The sequence below is a fragment of the Eptatretus burgeri genome, chromosome 1, assembly GCF_056783735.1.
Source record: "Eptatretus burgeri isolate ZD-2024b chromosome 1, Ebu_testis_v1, whole genome shotgun sequence".
NCBI classification, from domain to species: domain Eukaryota; kingdom Metazoa; phylum Chordata; class Myxini; order Myxiniformes; family Myxinidae; genus Eptatretus; species Eptatretus burgeri.
In genome coordinates, this window is record NC_140961.1 from 39461214 (window position 1) to 39489076 (window position 27863).

General features: G+C 43.9%; 3 protein-coding genes across 9 annotated transcripts in view; 2 read left to right on the top strand and 1 right to left on the bottom strand.

Moving 5' to 3' along the window:
• The window catches only part of LTN1 (listerin E3 ubiquitin protein ligase 1), a 234765-nt gene extending 220275 nt beyond the window's left edge, over nt 1-14490 (top strand). For all 6 annotated transcript variants that reach the window (XM_085880249.1, XM_085880254.1, XM_085880253.1 and 3 more), the window contains 3 exons: nt 12447-12641; nt 13195-13362; nt 13973-14490. In XM_085880249.1, coding sequence (XP_085736375.1) covers nt 12447-12641; nt 13195-13362; nt 13973-14035 — 426 coding nt within the window. In that variant the 3' untranslated portion in view covers nt 14036-14490. The remainder of the gene's footprint in view (nt 1-12446; nt 12642-13194; nt 13363-13972) is intronic.
• Nucleotides 14491-14853: 363 nt separating this feature from the next.
• LOC147034298 (nuclear receptor subfamily 0 group B member 2-like) overlaps nt 14854-27863 on the bottom strand; it is an 18775-nt gene continuing 5765 nt past the window's right edge. The window contains exon 2 of the mRNA XM_085880279.1: nt 14854-15761. Coding sequence (XP_085736405.1) covers nt 15523-15761 — 239 coding nt within the window. The 3' untranslated portion in view covers nt 14854-15522. The remainder of the gene's footprint in view (nt 15762-27863) is intronic.
• LOC147034299 (uncharacterized) overlaps nt 18473-27863 on the top strand; it is a 40899-nt gene continuing 31508 nt past the window's right edge. For both annotated transcript variants that reach the window (XM_085880278.1, XM_085880273.1), the window contains exon 1: nt 18473-18607. The gene's annotated coding sequence lies outside the window, so the exon portion shown is untranslated. The remainder of the gene's footprint in view (nt 18608-27863) is intronic.

The following is a 27863-nucleotide window of genomic DNA, read 5'->3' on the forward strand; positions in this document are numbered from 1 at the left end:
AACACCGGTCAACGAGCGTATTATGAGCCAAATAATTTGTCGCTCCTTGGGTGTCATTTCCTTGGTCTCTGTATATGCTCCAACTGAGGCGAGTGATCTCACCGTGAAGGGCGCATTCCATGCCGTACTCGAGTCTGTGGTTGATCAATGCCCCAGGCGAGATACTCTTCTAGACTTTTGGGATTTCATTGCATCGCCTGGAACTGATAGGGATGGTTATGAGACGTGTGTTGGTCCCCATGGGTCTGGAACTGGTCATAGTTCATGAACTGGTCATCATTTGCGTTACAGGGTCAAAATATTCAATTTTTCAGTTTTCTCTGTGTTAATAGACATCACCAAGCTACATGCACTTGTGTGAAATTTTTTTTTTTAGCAAAAACCACTAATTAATGGCGAATATGGTATTTTTAATTATGAACTTTAATGGATAATGCATTACAAGGAAAACACATTTTCGTGTTTATCTCGAAATCACCATTTCTGAGTAAATTGGATGTGGATCAGTTATCCTTTGGCCGTTTTGGACAATTGAAGTGCCAAATTAATCCTGAGAATCTGCTGGATACATAACTATGTAAAGATATTTACTAGATCTCTTTTAGGAGTTTGTACATATTGGTCAGGGTTTGCTGAATAATAACCAGTTGAATCATCAATTTTGCATCATGCAACAGCAAGTCCCAAGTGTTACTCACCTAAAAAATAACAAGCTACATTAGATTAAAGCTTATTGATTGAAATAAATTCAGTTTATTCCAAATTTGACTCGCCACATCCGCCGCCTCCGCCTGTTTACTCCACCCCTGACTTGTATCACTTATTTGCCTGTGACACAAAAACTATTGCATATTTTTATTTCTGTTTTTTCCACATTAAACTAGACAAAATTACCTTTCTTCTCATCCTAAGATATCTAGATATCTGTGGTTTTTCTGGTCTGTAGTCAAAGTGGAAAGTGGATGTTTTGAAAAACATGTAACAACTCTGCCTTTTTAGGGTGACCAGTTCATGAACTACGACCAACTGTGAACTAGAATAGTACTAAGTTCCTTAACTTTGCAAGAACTCATAGACTGAGGGTGGCTGGTTCATGGTTTCAGTGTCCACAGACTCATCGCTGGAATTGGTATTCCAACGCTGGTGGTGTGGCAAAGGAGATTGACCATGTGCTCGTTGATGGTCGCTGGAGGATGATCCAGAACTGCAGGGTCTACCGGAGTGCTCAGTTCCTCAACACTGACCACAGGCTTCTCGTAGCAACTCTGAAGTTGCAGCTTCAATCCAGGAGAATGGTACCATCCCAGCCGAGGCTGGATGTTGGCAAGCTCAAGGATGAGAGGGTAGCTGAGGAGTTTGCAAATAGGCTGAGTGGAGCTTTGGGGGGTCTGGGTGCTTTGGGGAATCCTGAAGAGTTGTGTCGTGTCTTCAAGACCACTGTCCTTGATGTCGCCAGTAGATGTCTTGGAACTCACCGTATGGCGAAGAAGAATTTTGTCTCTCAAGGGACACTGGATACCATTGACCAGAGTCGCAGAGCCAGGCTCAATGGCAGGGCAGGACTGAGCTTTTCATGGAGCCACCAAAACTGATCAATACGTGCACTAAGGGTAGACAAGGAGGCCTATGTGCGACGAATCTGTGAGGGGGTAGAGCATCACCTTTGGTCAAGTGATTCTCGTCCTGCTTACAGGGGAATTCGCTCATTGCGTTCCTCCAAGCCCGTCCCTCGGTATACTGCAGTTCGAGCAGAGGGTTGTTGACTCTTGTCAGAGGAGTCCGAAGTGAAGGGCCACTGGGCCGGTTACTTTGAGCGGCTGCACCAGGCTGATCCACCAGCTGTCAAATTGGATGTCAGGGATGTTACTATCCCTATTGCTGACCCTCCAATCAACTGTGGTCCACCTTCTTTTGTGGAGAAACACGATGCGGTTAAACCGGTTGAAATTGGGTGAAGCTCCTGTGATTTGTGTCATCCATGCCGAACTTCTCAAGGCCGGTGGAAATGCTGTACTTATGTCGTTGCATGTAGTTTTGTGCTCTGCCTGGAACACAGGCATCATCCCAACTCACTGGAAGAGGGGCCTTGTTGTCCCTCTCTGGAAAGGGAAGGGTGATCGCCAAGACTGCAACAACTACCGAGGGGTGATGCTGCTCTCTGTGCCAGGCAAGGTCTTAGCCTGGATCATTCTTGATAGGGTTCGCCACCATCTGCTTGAGAACCAGTGTCCAGAGCAGTCAGGCTTTACACCAAAGAGGTCAACGATTGACCGTATCCTTGCTCTTCAGGTCCTCACCGAACACGGACGAGAGATTTCGACAGGGGCTGCTTGCAGCCTATGTTGATCTCTGTAAAGCGTTTCATTCAGTGAATCGGGATGCCCTCTGGAGGATTCTTGGTCTTCGTGGGGTGCCACCAAAACTGATCGATCTGATGTCTGAACTCTACTCTGGTACTGAGAGTGCTGTGAGATGTGGTGATACCATCTCTGACTTATTTCCAGTTGTTACTGGACTTCCTCAGAGGTGTGTACTGGCCCCCACACTTTTCAGCACTTGTATGGACTGGATTCTTGGGAGGTTGTCGGAGAGATCAAGCTGCGGTGCATCGTTTGGGAATGTCAAGATCTCTGACCTTGATTTCACAGATGATGCAGTCATCTTTGTTGAGACTCTTTTTGGGGGCCCTCGAAGTGCTGAATGAGGAATCGGAGCCGCTGGGATTACAGGTTTCCTGGGTCAAAACTAAGATCCAGGCTTTTAATGACATCTTGGATGCTGCTGTCCTGTCTGTGCCTGTTTGTGGCGAGGATGTTGAAGTCACGGAGAGATTCACTTACCTTGGCAGTGATATTCATGTCTCCGCTGGCTGTGAGACAGAGGTCAACAGATGTCTGGGTCGGGCCTGGGGAGTCATGGATTCACTGGATCATGGGATGTGGTGCTGCTGCTTCCTGTGCGAGAGGATGGAAGTCCGAGTCTTCAGGTCCTTGGTACTTTCAGTCTTGCTCTACTGATGTGGGACTTAGACTCTGACCAGGGATGAGATATAGACTTGATTCCTTTGGTACCAGGTCTCTTCGGAGAATCCTTGGCTCTCTCTGGTTGGACTTTGTGTCCAATAAGCGGTTGCGAAGAGAAACTCAATTGAGATTTGTTATCTGCATCTTCCGTGTCAGCTGCGGCTGTATGGACATGTGACTCGTTTTCCTGACGCTGATCCTGCTCACCAGATTCTCTCAGCGAGAGAGCCTCGGGAGTGGAGGAGGCCAATGGGCTGACCACGTTCCTCGTGGTTGCAGCAGGTTGATTAGCATCTCAAGGAGCTTGGGATGGGCCAGGCATATGCCTGGGGGATGGCCAGATGGAGGCCCCTGGAGATGGAGGTGAAAAGTGAACGCAGCGATGCGCTGCTCCGGCGCATGCTCCCATACCTGACCTGACCTGACCTGTCCTGGAATACTGGTTGTGAGTTTGTTTATGGCTTTGATTTTGTTCTTTGGAGAAAGGTATGTTTTCAAGATCATCCACGTTCTATGCAGGTATTCTTTGGTCATTGTTTTGCGTATTTGTTTGTGACAAATTTGGTGGCTCTCTTCTACTCTGAGGTGTTAGTATGATATTTCGTTGTCAAGCTCCTGTATTGTTGTATATGTGTCAATTTTCATGCTGTCCGTTTTTGATGGTCTACCTTGTATGAATGTGCACTTGGCATACTTATCTTGGCCAAATTCCATTTGAATGTCATCAGAGTGCCGTTACACAAATTTGAATTGTTCTGCCAATTTTTGTCATTTGGTGCAAAGAGTTTTAATCATCCATGTCCAGTAGATGTGCCACCTTTCTTGTCTCTTTGGACGTTCTCTTATTGGATGTAAAGGGTTAGTCCGTGTCCTTGTTCATTCATGAGATTGCTCAATGGGTCCAGGAGCAGGCAAAACAGTGGGGTGGAAGGCTGTCACCCTGGAAGATCCCATGGCATATCTTCAATCCTGGTATTTCGATCTTTCCTTCCATGTGCTGTAATATCAATGTGGCATTCCATTAGGAAGTGTGTGTGTGTGTGTGTGTGTGTGTGTGTGTGTGTGTGTGTGTGTGTGTGTGTGTGTGTGTGTGTGTGTGTGTGTGTGTGTGTGTGTGTGTGTGTGTGTGTGTGTGTGTGTGTGTGTGTGTGTGTGTGTGTGTGTGTGTGTGTGTGTGTGTGTGTTTTAACACAATACTTCCCTTGTATATTTTATATATTACTGACCCCTGCGTTTTTATTACAATGTAATGATGATGCAACAGTATATTTGATGCATCCACATCGACCTGCAGTGCCATCTGTATTGCTGATACTATTTCGTGCACATTTTAATTGGAATATAACACGTGCACTAACCAAAGTTCTTCAACACGTGATTTCCACATCAAAATTGAACCACAATTTGCCACATGATGCTATTACTACAACATCCATAACTCCCACCCCCGCCCCTTGCCACATGATCCTTTCACGGATTCCCATGATGACAACTTTTGACATTCTCCGTCTCAATTTCAAAACAAATAAAATACACGTCAACACCAACCCTCACTACACATGTACAGTTCCCTCCGACAGAGACATCTTCATGCAATTGTTGCTGTTAGTCATCTATGACAAAAATATCAAAATATGTTGTGATGGCAATCCGTAAATAGATTGTGGTGTCATTCCTACCTTATCATTCCTTGTCATTTGTTGTCATTCCTTCCTACCTTGTTTGTTTGTTTTTTTTTTTTTGGAATTCCATCCGGTCATTTATTTAATTATTTATGTATTTTTTTTTTCCTTTTTTTTCTGACGTTCTAAAAAATAAATACAAGATATATCCACAGTTGATGCAATAGACATCTCAATCATGATTGATTTCTCCATCTTTTGGCTCCTGTTTCAGCGACTACTTCCTTGATATCAATGCAATATGTCACACATGAAACTTAAACAACAATGAATAAAGCCCTGAAGATTGCAAAAGAGAACAAAAGAAAAATATAAAGCGAAATATCAACAGATAGACAACAACAATGGAGAAAACAATCGACGATATAGTCATGTAAAGATAAACCAACACCTTATTAGATACAGAGGCAGTAAAGTTTTCATTTGAAATTTATTCTGTCACACATGCATACTTACATACAATGGGAGCATGCGTTTTCAAAGCGCGTCGCTGCATCCTCTTTCTGCCTGTTCACCAGGTGCCTCTGTCTGGCCATCCCCCAGACATATGCCTGGCCCATCCCCATCTCTTAGGGATAGGACATTCCAGGCACCTACCCGAAGGTTAATCCGAGAAGACCGCTATCTGGTGGACAACACCTCAACACCACCCCGCCCTACACCTCAGTGTGTTTTTGTAGAATGAAGTGTTTTGTGGTGGTCGGAGTGCAAATCCTTCCACCAACCTCCTAGAGAAGGTAACCAACTACAGGAGGACGTTCACAGACAGGTAGCACCAGATATGTGTAACCAAGTTACTTTTGGGATTTCTACTTGAAGGGAAACAGACAACAATGAATTCTGCCATAACTTGCGAAAAAGGAAGATTTATTTGAGCAGATTTGGAAAGTGAACTAATGGAGGTAACAGTGGACAGACATGACTGAATAACTTGCTGCAAAAACATTCTTCAGTTAATTACTGCCAAGAGGAGAGAAGGTTCAAATGGAAAATCGATCATGTATTGAGACATTGTAAACTAGAAGGGCACTCAGTCGAGCACACACCTCCACCATGCAATGCCTGATCCATGAGAACATATCGGGCCAAATACATTTTTGAAATAACTTGCTCTATATCGTTTTTGGCCCCATCTCTCAATGATGAAGAATCACTTTAAAAAATAAATAATTCTCCAATCCAGATCCGGATTCGGATCTTCACCACAATTGAACCAATTTGTCCTTGCCACACATCCAACCTGTCCACCAAGTTTCATCTGAATCTGAACACAAATTTTTGAGATATCGTGTTGTATATCGATTTAGCCATATTTCTCAATGGTGAAGAATCACTTAAAAAATTATCATATCCGGATTTGAATCTTCACCAAAATTTAATCATTTATTCCTTGTCACACACCCAACATGTCCACCAAGTTTTGTCTGAATCTGTGCACAACTTTTTGAGATATCCTGCACACAAACAAACAAACAAACAGACAAGCCGGTAGGTGGCGATGGGTCACCGAGCATGGAAACTATAAGATATAGAGCAAAATGGATGTCATATAGCGGATAGGGAATCACCTTAAGATTATGCATATCAAATCTCATCCAGTTCCATCTACTGATAACTACTCGGTATCCATTTGAATGAAAAGTACCGAAAATGCGGTTTGAAATCGGAAATCCCCAAAGTTTGAGGGGGTGCTGTGGGTGAACAAAGATCTAAATCGAAAATTCGGCTCGATCGTTTGTGCACAATGTATTCCAGACGGTTAGTGTGAATTTTCATGACCATCTGACCATAACCCAAGGAGGAGTAGCATTTGGCGCGAAGGCACCTCCAGCTCTCGCATATTATCGATTTTTGCACTAATTGACCTTTGACCCCTGACCTAAGCGAAATCGGTCAATATGCCCTGAGGCAAAGTTGTAGTACTCATTGAGTACCATGAACCTGCAAAGTTTCATTCGTATCGATGCACTCACCTGGTCGCAAGGGGGCCTTCAATTTTCACCAATTTTCGCGCATACCCTCATTGTAGGGGGCGCTGCGGGTTAAGTATTCCATATATCACAAAAACCGGAATATATTTGATAGAGCATCACCTGTAGATCATTCGTGCCAAATTTCATAACCCTACGTGGGATAATGGCTTTCGGAATTGATTTCGCGTGAACGGTACCGATTTTGAAGATTTTTCGGTTGTTGCTAGGAAACCAAAGCATTCCAAGCAACCATCACAATTTCGAAAGCACTAGGTCAAAAGATGTACCTACCACCCGAGTTTGGTCAAAATCGGCCCACGTTTACTACCAATTATGCTGATGACAAACATCCAAACAAACAGACAGAATTACTGACAATAAGGGTCACCTATTTCGGCGACCCAACAGAACGGGGTGAAGACATAACCTCCTTCACCTTCGGTGGCGGAGGTAATAATTTGCATCCACCCTACGTATGAGTATACACATCCTTCCACAATACCGCCGTCAATCCTCTGATATGCAGGCGTATTATTCCCTGTCTACTGTGGAGCGCAAGCCAAAATCTTCCTGTATCCCACATATAATACGAAATGGAAGGCTCCATATGAAACAGAGCTTTTAATTCGGAAAAGGGAAAGACGACAAAACGTGCTCAGTCCAGCAGATGATTTGCCCAACTCTGTGTTTAGATAAATGGCCTTCCTATCATTCGTGACGTTTTACATCAGGCCAAATTTATTTCATTTTCTTTTCTGTACTTCCTCATGTGGCCTGCTCAGCTGGTTTAGAAACGATTGTGCCTTCTGCATGGCCATTCGGAACTGTTTTGTCTTTTCCATTTTGACCACTGAAGTTTAACTGTGAGAACCATTTCTACTCCTGTGAAAGGGAAAGGTCTTTCTTGTTGTTATAAATAAGAAAGTTGTATTTTATCCCACCAACCAGATAGTTTTCAATATTTCGTTTATTTCGCAGGCTCCAGAATAGTAAGGCCGAGCTTTGAAATTGTCAAAACTCGTGAACTAATGTGCATTTTGCGATACAAATTGGAGCTGTGATCTCTGAAAACAAAGAAAAACTCAAGTCACAGGCACTTGAGCCATGCCAGACATCTTCAATGTTTCTTCTTCAAACTTGCTTTCGTGATAACTTACTTCATCCCACCCTCCCTCATTTTTTGTACGATACTTTATCGAGGCTCATTGGAGAGTGAGGTGACAGAGGGTAAGAAGGCAACATTCCAACATTGGTGCAGTGGGGTCACAGTTGAACCCAACAAGTAAGGCAATGAATGAACATAGAGAGAGAGAGAGAGAGAGAGAGAGAGAGAGAGAGAGAGAGAGAGAGAGAGAGAGAGAGAGAGAGAGAGAGAGAGAGAGAGAGAGAGAGAGAGAGAGAGAGAGAGAGAGAGAGAGAGAGAGAGACAGAGACAGAGACAGAGACAGAGACAGAGACAGAGACAGAGACAGAGACAGAGACAGAGACAGAGACAGAGACAGAGACACACATAGAGACACATAGAGACAGACAGACAGAGACACACATAGAGACACATAGAGACAGACAGACAGAGACAGAGAAGTGGAGCAAAAAGGGGGATTGCATCACAATGGACAAGAGACGCAGAGAGAGACGCAGAGAGAGACGCAGAGAGAGACGCAGAGAGAGACGCAGAGAGAGACGCAGATAGAGACGCAGATAGAGACGCAGATAGAGACGCAGATAGAGACGCAGATAGAGACGCAGATAGAGACGCAGAGAGAGACGCAGAGAGATATATATATATATATATATATATATATATATATATATATATATATATATATATATATATATATATATATATATATATATATATATATATATATAAATTTATATATATATATATATATATATATTATGAGAGGAGGGTCGATTTAAAAATTAAAAAAAAAACTATCGAGACCACCGACCTGTCTGTGAGGTGAGAGCAGCAGACCTTGTGCTTCGACCTTATTGCAGGAGATTCCAATATTGTTGAGAGCTTTACAGTCTGTAGAATCCAAAAGATAAATGTGATGCTGGGGTCTCAGCGCATAGGAGAGTGCAGTACTCAGTTGAGCTGCAGACAAAAGCCTTGTAAACTGAGTAATTAGATTTGTCAATGAATGACGGGAATTGATTGAAGATGCGCAATCTGCACCTGGCTTTGGAGACCAGTGTCAGCCCAGAAAATGTCATGGCTGATGCTGAAGCCTAATCGTTCAACAGGTTGAACATCTTCCAGGGGCTGACCATGGAAATAAACAAGTGGGTTTGTTTGATGATCCTTCTGGCAACAGTGTGAGACTGTGAGATTTGCCAGGATTGAAAGACATCTCCCCTTTGTAATTCCAGATCAGCAGAGAGTGACGCCGATGCTGCATTCCTGTCGGTGTAATCAGGCACAATGTGAGTCATCTGTAAAAGAGGAAGGGAGCATCTTCCAGAGCATCGGAGAGGTCATTAATGTTTTTTAGAGGAACAAGACTCTCCCTTGAGGGCACTCCATTTTCCACTTGGAGAGGGGAGCAGAGGTTTCCATTGACGGTAACGCATTGACTGGGCGAGTGGAGGAAGTCAGAAAGATAGGCATGAGGCGGCCTTGTGTTGCACACACAGAAAGCTTGACATGCAAAGCAGGATTCCAGATTGTGTTCAATACGAAAGATGTGTCGCGGGATATGGTCCTGACAGTTTGAAGCAGCTGATTCGTCGAGACCAGGCTGTTTGAAAAGCAGAAAGACTTGATGTCAGCTGAGATTATGCATTCGATGACATATAATTTGAAGTTAGCCGTAAGCTTACTGGTGTCATTGAGAGGATCCTGCTTTTGTACCCTTCTTGTGAATGGGAGTGTGTTCGCTGACTTCCAGGCAGATGGGAAGCAGCCAAAGAGGAAGGACATACTGAAGAGCACCGATAGAGGAGAAAGAATAGCAGCAGAGCAGGATTTGAGATGTTCGCTGGTTGGATCAAACCCACAGAGTCACATAAAGCCTTTGCTACAATACCATGGCTGGTTGTTGCCGAGCCAAGGCCCATCCAGTTGGCATGGTGACAGTTGAAATATTTGCAGATGAGGAACAGTGAGTTTTGATGGATGGTGAGTTAATCGAGTTATGAGTTGATTCATGTTTAAAGAAATAAGGGTGTATATTGTCATCGTCATTTGATCGATGGTCCACCACACAGACAAACGTTAAGCGGTTGTGAAGCAGACTTTGCAGCCAGAGCTATTCTACTGGGTTAGGAGGGCCGGTTTATCACAGGGCATGGACAATTTGGAGGCTCGAGGGCTCACTTTATCCTGAGAAAGAAGAACGAGCAATGACTGGAGCATCCAAATTAGACTAAATTAATTATTTTTGAGATGGAAGGGCATGTCAAGTATAAAAGTGACATTGGTGTTTCTCGACTGGTTTGCACACCATCATACCAGTGCAACGTGTACTTGAACTCTGTAGCTTGCGTCATGTGTAACAAGCAAGCTATATAATTCAAGCCACAAATTTCAGTTTCCATATCGAAGTAATTAATTCACTACCTTCTTGAATAACATCACTCGAATTTTGTGGCGCAAATAACTCGACGCACAGAAACCAGTCGGAGGTTTCTTTTGCTTTGATGTACAAAGTTAATGTTTCAAATGCGTTCAATCGTGCACCAGGAGATGAACGAATGGCATTCTGCCATACACTTAGTTTTTGTCTTAACCTGCAAGTAATCTGTACAGCTGTACTTTGAGAGATGGGGTCAAAACCGATATACAGCATGTTATTTCAAAAATTTATTTGGCCCGATGTGTTCTCATGGATCAGGAATTGCGTGGCGGAAGTATGTGCTCGCCCGAGTGCCCTTCTAGTTCTTTCTGCGTGATGTCGAACAGGACACACTGTCACACCAAAATTCATGGATAAAATCCAATTTTATTGACAGTGCGTAACAAACCCTGGAATGTAGCCATTTCGTTTATTGCAGGCTCTCCTCATGCCAAAATCACCACCTGGAACCTTGTGCTCGACCATGTGCTCCCAGTTTTTGAGAGGTTGGAGGTGGAATTATCAGCCGTTCCTCACAGAGTGCATCCCTTTGATGTCCCTGATTGAGTGGCTGTTAAACCCATAATTGTCACTTTGACGCATCCCACAGACTTGAATAATTCCCTGAAGTCATTTTGTACGGAGAAGACTCATTCTCGTCACATAACAGCATGCAAGGTCATGCATTCACTAAACTTATAATCAGCTTTTTTGTACACGAAGTCAAGGTTCATGAAAGAGCAACAATGCAGAACAGAACAGAACAGTGGGAACATCGTGGAAAGTGTGGAGACACACCAACAGCAGGGTAGGTGGACGCAACAGAGAGCTTGTGTGCAGCTTGCATTCCAAAAACATGGAAGGCTCGATGAACTTTCCTCATGCTCGCCTGAAATCTGAATGACATTGTCCCGTCTCCTCACATGATGGGAGGTTTAATGTGACAAAATAGTTGCCTCTTGTGTTTATCAGTCCATGCCGGGTCTAAGTTCAACATTGGTATTTACGTTGGCATTTTATGCTGTTGATTTTGGGACGGCTGGAACAGTTGACGTCGTCTTGATAGAGGAGTCCACTGTTTGACAACCGTTGGAATTCGGTAAAGTCTTTCCTCTGAGATACGATTCTGAAACTGAGCAGTGAGACCATTACCCGCCTATTTAGACTGTGAATGCTTGTCGTGCTTATACAAGTCGCACCCTTGTGTCGGCAATTCTATGAAAGAGGAAGGGCTTTCCCCATAACAATGATTGATTTGGGTAATACATGAGGCTCTCTCCAGGCAAAGGAAGCACCACTGATGTCAGTGAGATGCATAAATGTTTCAAGTGTCTTTGAATTGTTTAATCTCGAACTGTAGGTTGTGTTTGCACAATGGGAGAAAGTTCATTGTTCAAGTTATTATGATGGAAATGTTTTAGATATTCAAATTTACCCCCACCACGAGCTCATTAACGAAGAAACCAATCGAGGCCAGGCATTTTGCCATCTGAGACCATCATCCTGGAAGGTGGTGTGTTAATTTGACCTGGAGCCTTTTGTTCATAGAACCGTATGAGTGCATCACTTGTGAATGTTGTGTATAATGAAGAAATATAGTCTTGCTGTTGAAGACTTGCGTCGACATGCTTCGGTGTACAGGTATAACAAGAGATGAAATCAACAGAATATTGATGGATGCATACCGATTCCCGTGGGAAGCAGACAACTGACACTTCAGGTGTTAACCCTTTTGTTCCGACTTAGGGTTAACACCCAAAACGTCAAATTCTCCTTGCTTGTCTTGGAGGTTAGCATACCTCGATCAATGTGTTATTGATTTCATCCATTGTGAACGTTGCGGTTTGAAAAAAAAAAAACATTTATATAAGGTGCCACAGCACTTTACCTTTGATGAAAGACAATTCGTATTACGTACGGAGCTTTTTTTTTATTTTTTAATGAAATAGTTTTTATTTTTACAGACTCATGATAGAGCCTTATTGATTAAATGGAAAACGTTTTATTGTTTTGCATCGATGAAGATGCAAGCAATTGATGACAACTTGACAAACGATGACGGATACTACATTTGGAAGTTCACCCGTAATCTGATCACACTAATTTGGATGGCCAGTGCACGTGCTTAATCTTGTCCCTCTTCTCGCATCATTTTACCCAAGCATATATGTCGTGCATTTTCTTTGTTGTGTGACCTTGCGTCAGGTGCGCGCACGACCGACTGCCCGTGAGGTTCTGGCTGCTTACGAGGCAAACGAGGTTTACGTTGAGTTACTGGTGTGCTTACCCGCGAGCTTGCCCCTTGGTGTACCCACGGTGGAGTGCTCCCGGCGTGTCGCCGTGTCGCCGCAGCAGTGGCGGTCATGGCTTCTCCAGCTGCACGCTTTCCTCAAAAACCAAGTACTGCTATGCTTCCCGCATCGCCATTCCTTCTTTCCAACATGCAGCTGCATCACTCCCTTTCACTTTTTACTTGTTATATGCCAATATTAAAAGCTTAATCTCTCCTACTTTTCCATCTGTGTTGTGCAGCTCTTGCTCCATTTTGACACATGTGTGAACAAAGTTACCACTTACTGACTTATTCTGGGGTGGCTTGATTGTGCACTGATCGTTGTTCATTTGTTGTCTCAGTCACATGGTTCATCTTCTTGTTTAGCTACATTATATCATGAAATTAAAATATACTCATTTAGTTATTGATCCGCAGGTTGTCATTTATTTGCACAACTGCATGACAAACTTTGTACGAAATACAAATGTTTGAAACAGCCAGCATTTTGTGTGTGTGTGTGTATATATATATATATATATATATATATATATATATATATATAAATATATATATATATATATATATATATATATATATATATATATATATATATATATATATATATATATATATATATATATATATATATATATATATTGGGTTTTTTTGTACCAACAGAATGGAAGTATTATTGAGGGGCTCGAGCTGTGGAAAGCAAATGTGGAGAAGCGGTTTGAAGGTGTTGAAGAATGCGCCATATGCTTCTCTATCATCCACGGCACAAACTGCTCATTGCCCTGCAAGGCCTGCCGCACGTGCCGCAAAAAGTTCCACAACGCTTGCCTTGTGAGACTTGGGCACACTCGCCCATTCTCTGCCTTTTCTCAACGTTCCCCTTATGTGGTCCACGCTTCACCTTTTGATCTGATTGCACACTTCACCTCGTAGATTTATCTCTTTTGTAATGTCGACAAGTTAACTTTCTTCCTCACTCTCATGTTCTCGCTGTTACACTCTCACTCTTAGTAGATGATGTTCTCACTGGCTTTTGCTCTCTTGCAAACTCTGACTTCGCCCCTGCCTCTGATGTGTGCTGTGGCTTTAATGTGTGCTCGTGATCCCTCTCTCAAGCTCACGTTACCCCTCCTGAGCTCACGTCTCCACTCTCGAGCTTCGAGCTCACATTTCTACTCCTCAGCTCAGAGCGCAAGTTCCCTCTCCCGAGCTCTCATTCCCACTTCCAGCTCTGGTTTCACTTTCCCTCTGCTGAGCTTCGCTCACGTTTCCACTCCCGAGCACATTTCCTCCCCCAAACTCACTTTCCCTCTGCCGAGTTCCGTCTCCTGAGCTTGTTCCCCTGCACACTCCTAATCATACTTTTGTACACACGCAGACTTGTGATCTTTCTCCATTTTTTTCATTGATTACTAAATAATTTTTCATTCTTTCTTTGCAGTACAAGTGGTTTTCCACAAGCAACAAGGCCAACTGTCCTCTCTGTCGAGAGCGGTTCTTCTAGATAATCGAGAGTACTGTTTCTTCTTCACTGAAAAGGTATCCTAAATTCCTGAGATGTGAGTGAGCGATTCGGAGTCGAGAGAAGCTAATCCATGGTCCTGCTAGATGATCGATGGTCCTGATGATGGACGTCGAAAGGTTCACAATGAAGAAGAGTCGCGTTGATGTGTTAGCAAAGAAGAGGAGGGTGGGGGTGAACCCATCAAAGTGGGCATAGCAGCCACAGAGCTAAGGTGGGGAGAGCGGGGGGGGGGGAAGAGTGTATAACCGATCTGACGCGTTGCGTCATACGTGTCAAGCTAATAGTTAGTCCCTGTAAAATACAAGACTTGGAATGTCATGTCGACATTCTCAATTTGAAAAACAATCTCATTATTGCTTGCAAGTTTATATGCTAAAATGAGAGGAGATTTTTTATGTCCTGTACATCCATAATATATAAACATTAACACAATGTTTCTGCCTGTTTTTGTCATGGGGATTAACCAGGTGTAATGTTTTGTTTGTCAATGATGCAAACTATTAAAAGTTATTTTGTCTTTATCGAATCGATACATGAAACAAGTATGGATGTCTTTCTCAACTGGAAATGATGCAACTGTCTGCACCGATGGTTTATGTCGTGAAGTTAGGTCCGAATGACGTCCATTTCATTAACCATCGATGCAGTGATTGATCCGACACCGACCACTTCCCCTTTTCCTCCCCCAAAAAGAAATAATAACTCCACCGAGGCCAATCATTACATTAATATATATCCTTTACGGGCGAGTGAACCAACGCTCATTTCTCCTTGTCCAAAATCAAAAGGGTGAGCTGTCAGGCCAACAAGCAATTTATTTCCACAGTAATAAACACCAAATGTTTAATTGCAGTTTCGAGTGGAACCTCCGATTCGTATTGGAAAGATGTCAGCATTTAGGGAGTGTTGCTCAAGGCACCGGACAGTTTGTTTCCTGGACCTTTGAACCATGTAAAAACGTTCTGTCTCATTGCAGTAATCTTTTTAATCCACATACCACTACATCGTGCAACCTTATTACATTCTCAAACAACGCTGCTATCAAAATCCTTCAATACAGTCTTAATTGGCATTATAACTATACTATTTCTCAGTTACTTGTAAAAAAAAAGGAAACAACAAATAAGGCAAATATATAAATGTATGCAGCCTGATGCTTCCTGTGCAGTTATGACGTATGTTCGATCCAGCTCGATGTTTTCCACCTTTTTCACACATAGGGTTAAGCTTTGTAAGCTTTGTGTGCAACAGCATCATTAAACAAGACAACAGGAAATGCATCTCTGCGATTATTTTATATCTGAAATCGTTCAGAATAATCAATCAATCAATCAATCAAATAATTATCCGGAGATTGCTTATTTTGAGGTTTTCATTTGGAAGCAAAATCTCAAAGCGCTTTACAAAGAAGGAAGAGGATAAGCTCTTCGGTCAACTCCGAAGACCAACGTCATGCTGGAGTTTTCTCAATGGGATTCCATGAGGTCCTGCACGAGGAGTTCCATACGATGGTCTCCTAGTACCGGACGGAAGAAAAGCTGTGCGAGGCTCAACACCGGAACAGCCCGGAGAACGTGCAAAACCAAGAGGAGTCGGGGGAAGCGTGAGAATCCTCCGGCTTGGGCCTCGACGACCTCCAGCAGCGCCTGCTGGGCTTCGAGTTGAAGTGATGTGACGGTGGCATTTGTGCGCAGTCCAGAAACGTCTGGAGGAGGAAAACAAACATAAAACCACATCTTGATAAGCGATGGAAATATTCTTCTCAAGTTTTGACTTTTTCAAACAAACTTGCAATACAAGGGTTAATAATCAACGGTGACTTAGCTTGTCGTTATACATAATTGCGGTACTTAGTGACTTTAGTGGTTTTTTATGAACCAATAGCAGATTACACAAGACTAACACTACAAGACTTGAGACTTTTGTACTGCCAAGACTAACAATACAAGACCTGAGACTTTTGTACTGCCAAGACTAACAATACAAGACTTGAGACTTTTGTACTGCCTCGAGTGTTGTGCTTCTTGTTGCTTTGAAGCACTTGCAGAAGCATACCCCAAAACTTACAGCGCATTTTGTGCAACATTGCATTGCATTAAAAAGCATATTCCATGAGAGGGTTATAGCAGAACGGTTGTTAACAAAAATCATATCGGACTGGAATTCAATTCTGAATTCATTCCGCTTGTAGCATCATTACTGAGGTGCAGCTGTGCAGCCGATGTGGTGTTCCTATGCATTCGGCCAGGAATTTGTAATTTGTTCAGGGTGCCAGCGATAGCTCGCCTATTCTTCTCGAAGGACATCGTGGGATCTTTAACTTCCACCAAAAACCAGTGCTGGTAGACGGGCCTTTTGGCTTAACATACATCCGATAGACAACCCACACATTGATGCCTGGCCCTGCTTGTGAAGCACCAGGATGACAGTTTGTAGCTGGGTTGAGATTTGAACCGAGATAAAACAGCTCAGAGACATGTGTGCAGATCGGTTTTGTACATGATGTCCGCTGGTGTTACTTTTGCACTTCTGAAAGGAAAGTATGATTATTTTGGCAATGCTGTCCGTCTTTGCTTTTCTTTTTTGCCATCGCACTCCTGGCCATGCTGCGTATAACTCGTTCTGACAAAGGCGATTTTTGTTTTTTGATCATTAATACATCCATGGAGAACTAAATGTACATGAAGTTGTGCAGTAGATAGAAAGAGGTGCTGAAAGCAGGACAACAGGGGGTCTTAGGGATGTGCAAGTAGGCTTCCTTTCATGTAGAGCTGCTGTTGCAATACAAAGCAAAGAAGTGTGAAACAACAAACAAGCTAAGCAAGGGCCAACTGTGTTTTGTATGTCAGAGGAAGGGGGCAAAATTGAGAAAAAGAAAAGAAAAGGGTGATTGAAAAGAAGGGTATGAGGAGTATGGGGTGAGCATGAGAAACAGAAAGGGGTTTGGAGATGATGGGGAGAAGAGCAATGAAAAAATTTGCATTTTGCATCCGTAATAAATAGACGTTGTCTCCAACAAAAAATAATAAAAATAAAGGCTGGAATAATTTAGCACGTTTCAATAAAGGGCTAAAGGAAATTGCAATAAGCCACCGTTTGGTACTTTTCCGGAAGTACCACCAAACTGTGCTCCTGATGTTTATTTTATTGATGATGCTCGTGGAAGAGCGAGGTGGCAGAGGGTATGAAGTAACAGTGGGGCAACAGTTGAACTCGATACATTCGGGAATGAACAAACAGGAACAGAGGGTTCGTTTGGAAGAGTTAAAGGAGGTAAAAATTAAAACATTGTGGATAGGGATAAGTGTGGACAAATGGCAGTGCACTGCTAACTTGAAGCCCTGGAGGGAAGAGTGGAATCAAACCATCTCAAGAAGGAAGATATCTATACAGACTAGAGAAGAGAGAAACAAGATGGTTGAGGTGTGCAACAATTATATAACAATGGGGTGGCCTGGCTTTAGACTACCTGATCCAGTATGTCACTCACTCACCTGGAGAGGCAGTTTGAAAAAAAATACGTGTTAATTTAGGAGCTGTTATTTCCTTTTCGTTTCTGCAGTTTGTTTATCGAAGCATGCCATTGTTTATGTTTGTAAATATTATTATGGAAATGTCTTGAGGGGTAAAGTTGGAATAGATGATAATAGTTATTTCCATCATACATGTTCTGCAAAAACATATCATAGGTAACAAGGGTGAGAATTATTTTGCAATACATGTTCCCTACTGATGTGATATTTTCTAAGTCCAGAAAGGGCATAACCTGTGAAAAATTGACAAAATGCCCTGAAACTCGAATTTGTTCTGTGACTTTTATAGTAAAGCCATATATACCAAGTTTCAGTTGAATGTGTTCAAGGGTATGGAAAAAAACGTCTGAAAAACCACAGGTGGGATGGACAGACAGATGGAGAGCAAATGTATAGTCCCCTTCAGTGAAACCAGTACGCGACTAATAAGTGTACGACAGGCAGTGTCGAGTTTGTTTTAGAGAAGTTCCCTTCGTCTCCCCTCCCAAAATGTTTGTGTCCAAGTCCCCATCTCTCCACCTTGATCTTTTTTTGTGGTTTTCCCCATTAAATTAGTCATTGTGTTTTCCTTTCATCATAAATAAACAATAACAAGGCTCCATGTGTCTCAGACGAGAGCAGCACACGTGTCCAGGTGGATGAGTTAACAGGAGGGGTGGTAGAATCCACGTGGCCTCAGACTGACTCCACATTGGAAGCCACGAGGCTGCGTGATGGAAGGGTCACTTTCTCCTGCAGCACAGGCCAATTTGGGTGCGACGGGCATGCTGACCGCCGCCCTGCAGGGAATTTTAAAAAGGCCACTCCAAGTGGAAATCGCAAAGTTTGTCTCCATTTTTTTTTTCCTTGCCCTGGATCACTTTCTTCTCAGACCCTTCACACCCTGGGAGCCGCCGCTCATCAACGCTGCGATTGGTGGCTGTGCAACATCTCTTTTGCCAGTGATTCTTCCCTCCACTGCTCGTGGTGCACTGAGTTGGTGGGGCGGGGAGATTGGAGTGGAAGAGCCCTACAAAAGGTGCGCCAATGCGTCTTGGCACCAAAAACCAGTTGCAGGCTAACCGCTTACGTAAATTACCTTGTTAATGAGAACCCTGTCTGTGGTCACTGAGGGAGTGGGTGCCCCGGAGCACATTACTTGGACAATTAAACCATACAGTGGCCTGGAAAAAGTATTCACCACCTCCAAAGTTTTCACATTTTCATGCAACCTGAGATTATTTAATGATAATTTCAAATCAAACTTAATATGTAGAGTCTTCACAAACTACTGAGTGATAAAGCTTAAAATGAGAGAAAATGTGAGGAAGTTGGATTAACAGAGAAAATCGGATGATTCTCAGTTGCATACGTATTCAAACCCTTTACTGAATTAACCCTAAATCACTTCAGGAGCATATTATTTGTTTGAATGGTTACAAAATAAATGTAATAGGTTTCATCTGTATGCAATCAGTGGTGTGAATTGAAAATTAAGCTCCCCCATTGATCTAAGGAGTTTTAAGGTGCAACTCACTTGGCCAACCAACAAGGCAAACATGAAGACCAAGGAGCTTTCCAAAGAAGTCGGACATAAAGTGGTGGAGAAGTACCATTCAGGAGAGAGGGTTATAAGAAGATTTCAATCACTTAATATCCCTTTGATTACGGTGAAATCCATCATTAATAAGTGGAAGATGTATCACCAACTGATGCTCTACCCAGATCAGGTTGGCTATCCAAACTCAGCAGCCAGGCAAGCAGGAAATTGATTCAGGATGTCACTCTAAATTTTAGAGTGACATCCTGAATCAATTTCCTGCTTGATCCCCATCTCAGACATCGAGCCTTGAAGATCCTTCAAAGTCATTGCTGGTTGGATTTAGTCTAAATCCAACCAGCAATGACTTTGAAGGATCTTCAAGGCTCGATGTCTGAGACGGGGATCAGTGTTCATCAATCAACAATATCCCATGGGCAGGAAACAAGAAAGAAGCCATTACTGAAAAAGACACAGCAAAAGCTCATATAGAGTTTAGGGAAAAGCATATTAATGATACTGCAGGCATGTGGAGAAAAGTTTTGTCATCAGACGAGACAAAAATTGAACTTTTTGGTCTAAATTCAAAGCATATGTCTGGTGCAAGTCTCACACTGCACATCATCCAGTGAACATCACCTCTACTGTCTGGCATGGTGGTGTCAGCATCATGTTGTGGGACTGCATTTCATCAGCAGGAACTGGCAAGCTTGTCAGGATAGAAGGGACAATGGAGGGTGCAACGTACAGGAGCGTCCTTCATGACAACCTGCTTGAGTCAGCCATGAATCAAACTGGGTAAGAGATTCACATTTCAGCAGGACAATGATCCGAAGCACAAAGCTTTAAGCTGCGAAAGGTGCTTCCACGAAGTACGAACCTCAGGGTCTGAATGCTTTTGCAACCAGTGAATTTTGATTTGTACATGTTTTTTGCAGGTATTCCTGACATGTAACCTCCTTCAATGATAGCAGTGTTTAGTTTGATCTCTTCGGTTATGAATAAAAACGTTCATTTGGTAAAATTGTTTCTACATAATTCGTAATTCATCTAAATGTGGCATTATTGGTCGGGGTGAATACTTTTGCTGGCAACTGTACATGGGAACAATTGGGAATCTGAGTGCAAAGGCATCATTAATTAAAACCAAACTCTTCTGTGGCATTGCTCAGTCAAATTTGGAGGCAGATTTGGAACTGCATGTGGTTCTAAAACGCTGACCAGCACTAAATTACGGGTGGACGTAGCGACCTCTCATCACCTACCTGCCTGGTGGTTCGTCAGTGTAGTTAGAATCCCACCACCGTAACAATACATTCAATTGTTGATGTGTGTATGCACACGTGTGTGTGTGTGTGTGTGTGTGTGTGTGTGTGTGTGTGTGTGTGTGTGTGTGTGTGTGTGTGTGTGTGTGTGTGTGTGTGTGTGTGTGTGTGTGTGTGTGTGTGTGTGTGTGTATATATATATATATACATATACACACCTCGATATATACATATATATGTGTGTATGCATGTATGTGTATGTATATATATATATATATATATATATATATATATATATATATATATGTTATTGTTTCCCAATGTATAAAAGCATTACGTATTTATGTATGCATACACATTTACGTATTGTGATGTACCATACTCAGTTCCAGAGTGACATTGCTGCTGAAGCAATTTCTTGGCAAAGATTCTACTGGGTGGTTTGCCATTTTCTTCACAGCAGAAGTGAGAGCAGGAATTTGGAATTTGGCCATGGTACCGGGATAGCTTGCCTATTCTTCGAGGACACAATGGAATCTTTAACGTCCACCAACCAGCAGCTGGGATGCCCAATTTAATGGCCATCCAAAGGACGGGGCACGCACATTGATGAATCACCCTTCCTGTGAAACATCAGGATGATAGTTTATAGCAGGATCGGAATTTGAACGCAGGCGACATATATATACACACATATTCGTGATTATGTCCATATACACACATGTAAGTGTTTCTGTGTAGTTACACACATGTTAGTGATTATGTACAGTACCAATCAAAAGTTTGGACACACATACTCATTTATGGGTTTTTCTTTACTGTTACTATTTTGTACATTGTAGAATAATAGTGAAGACATCAAAAGTACGAAATAACACAAATGGAATTATGTCATAACCAAAAAAGTGTTAAACAAATCAAAGTATATTTTATATTTTAGATTCTTCAAAGTAGCCACCCTTTGCCTTGATGACAGCTTTGCACACTCTTGGCATTCTCTCAACCAGCTTTATGAGGTAGTCACCTGGAATGCTTTTCCATTAACAGGTGTGCCTTGTAAAAAGTTAATTTGTTGAATTGCTTTCATTTTTAATGCGTTTGAGCCAATCAGTTATGTTGTGACAAGGTCGGGTTGGTATACAGTCAATAGCCCTATTTTGTAAAAGACCATTATTTTGTCTGAACTATAGTCGTCCATATTCATGCAAGAACAACTCAACTAAGCAAAGAGAAACGACAGTAGTCCATTATTACGTTAAGACATGAAGTTCAGTCAATCTGAAAAATTTCAAGTACTTTGAAAGTTTCTTCAAGTGCAGTCACAAAAACGATCAAGCGCTTTGATGAAACTGTCTCTCATGAGGACCGCCACAGGAAAGGAAGACCCAGAGTTACCTCCACTGCAGAGGATAAGTTTATTAGAGTTAACAGCCTCAGAAATCACCAATTAACTGCACCTCAGATTGCAGCCCAATTAAATGCTTCATTGAGTTCAAGTAACAGACACATCTCAACATCATCTGTTCAGAGGAAACTGCGTGAATCAGGAAACTGCTACTGAAGGAGACCAATAAGAAGCAGAGACTTGCTTGGGCCAAGAAACACGAGCAATGGACATTAGACCTGTGAAAATCTGTCCTTTTGTCTGATGAGTCCAAATTTGAGATTTTTGGTTCCAACCGCCGTGTCTTTGTGAGACGCAGTGAAGGTGAACGGATGATCTCTGCATGTGTGGTTCCCACCGTGAAGCATGGAGGAGGAGGTGTGATGGTGTGGGGGTGCTTTGCTGTTGACACTCTCAGTGATTTATTTAGAATTCAAGACACACTTAACCAGCATGGCTACCACAGCATTCTGCAGCAATATGCCATCCCATCTGGTTTGCACTTAGTGGGACCATCATTTGTTTTTCAACAGGGCAATGACCCAAAACACACCTCCAGGCTGTGTAAAGGCTATTTATCCAAGAAGGAGAGTGATGGAATTCTGCATCAGAAGACCTGGTTTCCACAATCACTCGACCTCAACCCAATTGAGATGGTTTGGGATGAGTTGGACCGCAGAGTGAAGGAAAGGCAGCCAACAAGTGCTCAGCATATGTGGGAACTCCTTCAAGACTGTTGGAAAAACATTCCAGGTGACTTCCTCATGAAGCTGGTTGAGAGAATGTCAAGAGTGTGCAAAGCTGTGATCAAGGCAAAGGGTGGCTACTTTGAAGAACTAAAATATAAAATATACTTTGATTTGTTTAACACTTTTTTGGTTATGACATAATTCCATGTGTGTTATTTCATAGTTTTGATGTCTTCACTATTATTCTACAATGTAGAAAATAGTAAAAATAAAGAAAAACCCTTGAATGACGATACATGTCCAAACTTCTGACTGGTACTATATGTTTACACACACGTCAGTGATTGTTTACACACATATTGGTGATTATGTAGTATGTTTACACACATGTTAGTGATTATGTAGGTATACACACGTAAGTGATGATGTAGTATGTATACACACGTTAGTGATTATGTATGTATACACACATGTAAGTGTTGATGTGTGTATGCACACATGTAAGTGTTGATATGTATGTATACACACATGTAAGTGTTGTGTATGTACACACACATGTAAGTGATGTATGTACACACACATGTAAGTGATGTGTGTACACACACATGTAAGTGATGTGTGTACACACACATGTAAGTGATGTGTGTACACACACATGTAAGTGTTGTGTGTACACACACATGTAAGTGTTGTGTATGTACACACACATGTAAGTGATGTGTGTACACACACATGTAAGTGTTGTGTGTACACACACATGTAAGTGTTGGTGTGTATATATACACACATGTAAGTGTTGATGTGTATATATACACACATGTAAGTGTTGGTGTGTATATATACACACATGTAAGTGTTGATGTGTATATATACACACATGTAAGTGTTGATGTGTATATATACACACATGGAAGTGGTGATGTCTGTGTACACACATGTAAGTGTGTGTACACACACACATGTAAGTGTTGATGTGTATCTTTACACACATGGAAGTGTTGATGTGTATATATACACACATGGAAGTGGTGATGTCTGTGTACACACATGTAAGTGTGTGTACACACACACATGTAAGTGTTGATGTGTATATATACACACATGGAAGTGGTGATGTCTGTGTACACACATGTAAGTGTGTATACACACACACATGTAAGTGTTGATGTGTATCTTTACACACATGGAAGTGTTGATGTGTATCTTTACACACATGGAAGTGTTGATGTGTATATATACACACATGTAAGTGTTGATGTGTGTATTTACACACATGTAAGTGTTGTGTGTATATACACACATGTAAGTGTTGTGTGTATATACACACATGTAAGTGTCGATGTGTGTAGACACACATGTAAGTGTTGTGTATATATATACACACATGTAAGTGTTTATGTGTGTATATTGTTACGGCCGTGGAAATTCGCAGAACACCATAAAGGTCCTTAGTTCAGTTATATCGCTCAGTGTTTGTTCAGTGAGATTTCCCCACCATTGTTTAATGGGAATTTATTCATGTGTGTAATGTCGTGGTAGAGGTGCGAACAGGCAGACACGAGCGAGGGGATAGCACAACCCTGCTTTATTGCCACGAGCGGGAGTGTGAGCGTACGATGCCCGTAACTCCGCTTTATTACGTACTCGATGCACTCTACAGGCACACGACCCACAGGCCACTGCTAATGACAGTACATGCCGCTTCTGATGCTACTCGTGCTACAAGTCCCCAGTGGGCGAGTCGTGACATATGAAGCCCCAACCACGTGACCACCACCAACCACGACTAGGGCCATGCCCATACAGTACACTCCTCCCCACTAAAAGCATGATTAACCAAATGACAATAATCAAAAATCATTGGCACTACAACACAGAAAGCAACCAGCACCAAAAATGGCATTTCGCAAACGCACTGGCACCATGATACAAAAAAAAAACAACTGGCAAAAAAAGTAAAAAAAAACCATGACACAAAGAAGCAAAGAGGAATAAAATGACATCAACCATGTGGCCATGAATCAAACCCAGATGAGACTGCACAAAAGAAAACGTGCTTCATCTGCACAACCTGCCACCTCAATGCCGCTGTGTTAACCTGGCACATCATTCATCCTTTCACGTTGCATCCCAAAATGCAGTGGACAGGTGTTCAAGTATTGAGTCACACGACGAACCCAATGATGGCTGCAGACCACAAAACCCTGACCGTGTTAAAGATATAAAGAAGCAAGTTGGGAAGCACAGCATCATTACGCAGCAGAAGCGCCCCCAGGCGGCTCATGCTTACACGCCTTCCGGCGAGGTCACGATGACCTCCCGCGCCCCCTGGCCAACAAGCTCCATCAAACGCCCCCAGTCGACAAGCTGGCACATCTCCCTCAGACAGGACCGAATCAGGTAAACACCCCGAGCCTGCAAGCCCCGCAGCGCCAGCGTGGCTGACCTTAGCGAGAACAGAGGTTTGCGCTCCATGGCCCCAGGCACGCCTGACCTTGGCAATACCAGGGGTGGGGGTGACGCTGAACAGCGAACCTGCCCTGGCTCCGAGTCGATCTCTGAGTCCCACACCAAAACCGCGCATCAAACCCAATTGAGAAAACCATGCACGTCCACACGGACGATCAGTGTAGCCTAGTGTCATATCAGTGTTATACAACAGCAAAAACATAGTCTGCTCCAATGCAACCTCTTCACGTACAGCGCGTTCTCCCAGTATAACTCCCACACATGAGAGGGTAGCGGACTGTGGACTGCCCTCGCAGCTGGAGATCAGAAAGACCTCTTTATTCGCCACGATCGCCCGCAAGCTCTTCACACCACATCGATCATATCGGTCATCCCATTGATTGATCCCAACCAAACATATCATGCTCACACGCGGACTGTCGGCATTTGCTTAAACAATGCTAAATCGAATCACTCGTGCAGCGAGAATCAAACACACAACAATTAGCAATTCATGAATCACATCGTGTGTACGCCTCTTGGTTGTTCCAACGTTGAGATGACTTGCTTGTCGTCGATGGTCACGTTCCGCGAACTTCTTGAACGCGACCGGCTCGATCCAATCCCCCGCTGAAATTGCCTGAACGACACGGGTGTGCACTGTATCACGAGCGCAGCGGGAGCGCGAGAGCCCGTCGCCGCTGGCCTGACCCCCGTTGCTCCAGACCCGCATATCATCGTCGCAGGAAGCAATGAACGGCAGCCCATGCTGCATCGTCGCGGCTCCTGCCTCCTCCCCCACCACCGTGCCTGGCCGTCCAAGGCCACCAGCTGGCGCCATCCAGTCTAGCCTGAGGCGAGCCAGCCAGTCCCGGCCCAAAAGGGCGAGCCTTGATACATCGTGCTGACCTTCGGATCATCTGCCGCGCACTGACCATCGAGACTCCAGACATCCCTCTGCGCTTGTGCGACAGCCGACGCCGCGTCTGAGCTGAACTTAATGTCCTCGTCCTTTAGCCGTGGCATCGCAGAAACCATTCCAGAGGCTTGCAAAGCAGAAATAAAACGAACTCCGAGCGCGGCCGTCGTTCACTCGACGTGACTCGCAGGCGCCAGTGAGACATCTGGCTGCAGGACTCGACCCGCACCGAAGACTGTGCGTGCGGCCGCGTGAAAATCGCGATACGCTTCCCTGGGACCCTCGCCAGGTGTCGAACTCGAACCGCGCGAGTTGCGCTGAGTTTCCCACTACAGCAATCCAATCGCTCCGGCCAAAGACTCCAAGTCAATACCGATGCAAACCAGGCACTCTGCACACGTCGATCCGAAACAGACTCGTCGCCAAACTGTAATGTCGTGGTAGAGGTGCGAACAGGCAGACACGAGCGAGGGGATAGCACAACCCTGCTTTATTGCCACGAGCGGGAGTGTGAGCGTACGATGCCCGTAACTCCGCGTTTTTTACGTACTCGTTGCATTCTACAGGCACACAACCCACAGGCCACTGCTAATGACAGTACATGCCGCTTCTGACGCTACTCGTGCTACAAGTCCCCAGTAGGCGAGTCGTGACATATGAAGCCCCAACCACGTGACCACCACCAACCGCGACTAGGGCCACACCCATACAGTACAGTGTGGACAGGGCTGTGATCTTTGAGTTAGCCTTTTTCTGTTGCTATCGTTATTTTGGACCAACCACACCACCAAACACCTTTCTACAAGCACCCAACCACACCACCCTCACGACCACCACCCCCACGCCAACCACGCCACCATTACAACAACCACACCACCAATCACCTTCTCCACACCCACGCTACTACCCTCTCCCCATCAAAAACCGTCTCTGCCATGGAGAAAGAAGAAGGTGTTCCGATAACGCACGGATTTTTCCTCTTACTTTCCCGCGCTTTTGGATGGGAGAGGGGCGAGTGGAGGGAGAATATAGAAGTGCTACCAGGATGATTGCTACGAAAAAACCCCGACCCACGAAGGAAACGCCCCCCTTCTGGAAGTTTCCCGCAGGAGCTGGAAAGAGGGCGGGGCGAGAAGGGAGGGGGTATAAAAGCGAGCGCTGAACGCAGCGAGGTGTGTGTGTCGTAAGAGAGGAGCTGCGTGGAGAGACCCGAGTCTCTGTCGGGGTTCGGAGTGTCTGTCGGGGTTCGGAGAGTCTGGAGAAGCCAAGGAGCTGTGTGGAGGTCTGGGCTCGTGTCAGAGTCGGGAGCTTGGAACAGTCAGTCGGTGGAGGTTCGGGCATCGCGAAGGAGACGCGGGCTGGAGGCGCCGCCCTGCTGTGTCGCGCGAACCTGCGCGTTCGTGTGGGGAGAGCCGGAGGGAGCTCGCTTGCCACGCGGAAGGCTCGAGCTCAACCGCAGCTACGCTAGCTGCCGTGGGGACGGGACGTCGCGACTCGCCCCATCAAGGCACCACGAGGGTGCAGGTAACCGGCAACGGTCTCGTGGGGCCCTTTCGGTCACCAAAGCCCCATGTTATAAAGGTCCACGGGCCCAGTCTGACTCCCTTGACTATGAGGGGGTCTTTCTTGCTTTTCTTTTGAATGAATGTTGTGGCGCCGTGTCCCGCTAAGTAGAAACTGTTAAGTGTACATTGATAATAACTAATAGACGGTGGTAACTCTTGGTCCTTGCTCGTGTTTTGTGCCCGTCCCACGCATTGCTTGTTTGGTTGCATGACTGCATGCGTGTTTTTGCATACCTGCATGGATGTATATGTGCATGTTTGTAAATAAATGTGCTTAGTTGAATGTGAACCCATTCATCGTGTCATTTTCCCATATTGAACCACCGTATTGCATTTCAGAATGGTAGTTGGTTTTTGAATACCGATAAAAGAATAGGGTCCAGCGAGGTCTGGCAATAATACCCCGCTCGGTTATCTCAGAACGGAACGAACCGCTTAAGCGGTTCGTGTCCAAGCAGGCCTTCGCCGAGGTACGGTCTCTCGGT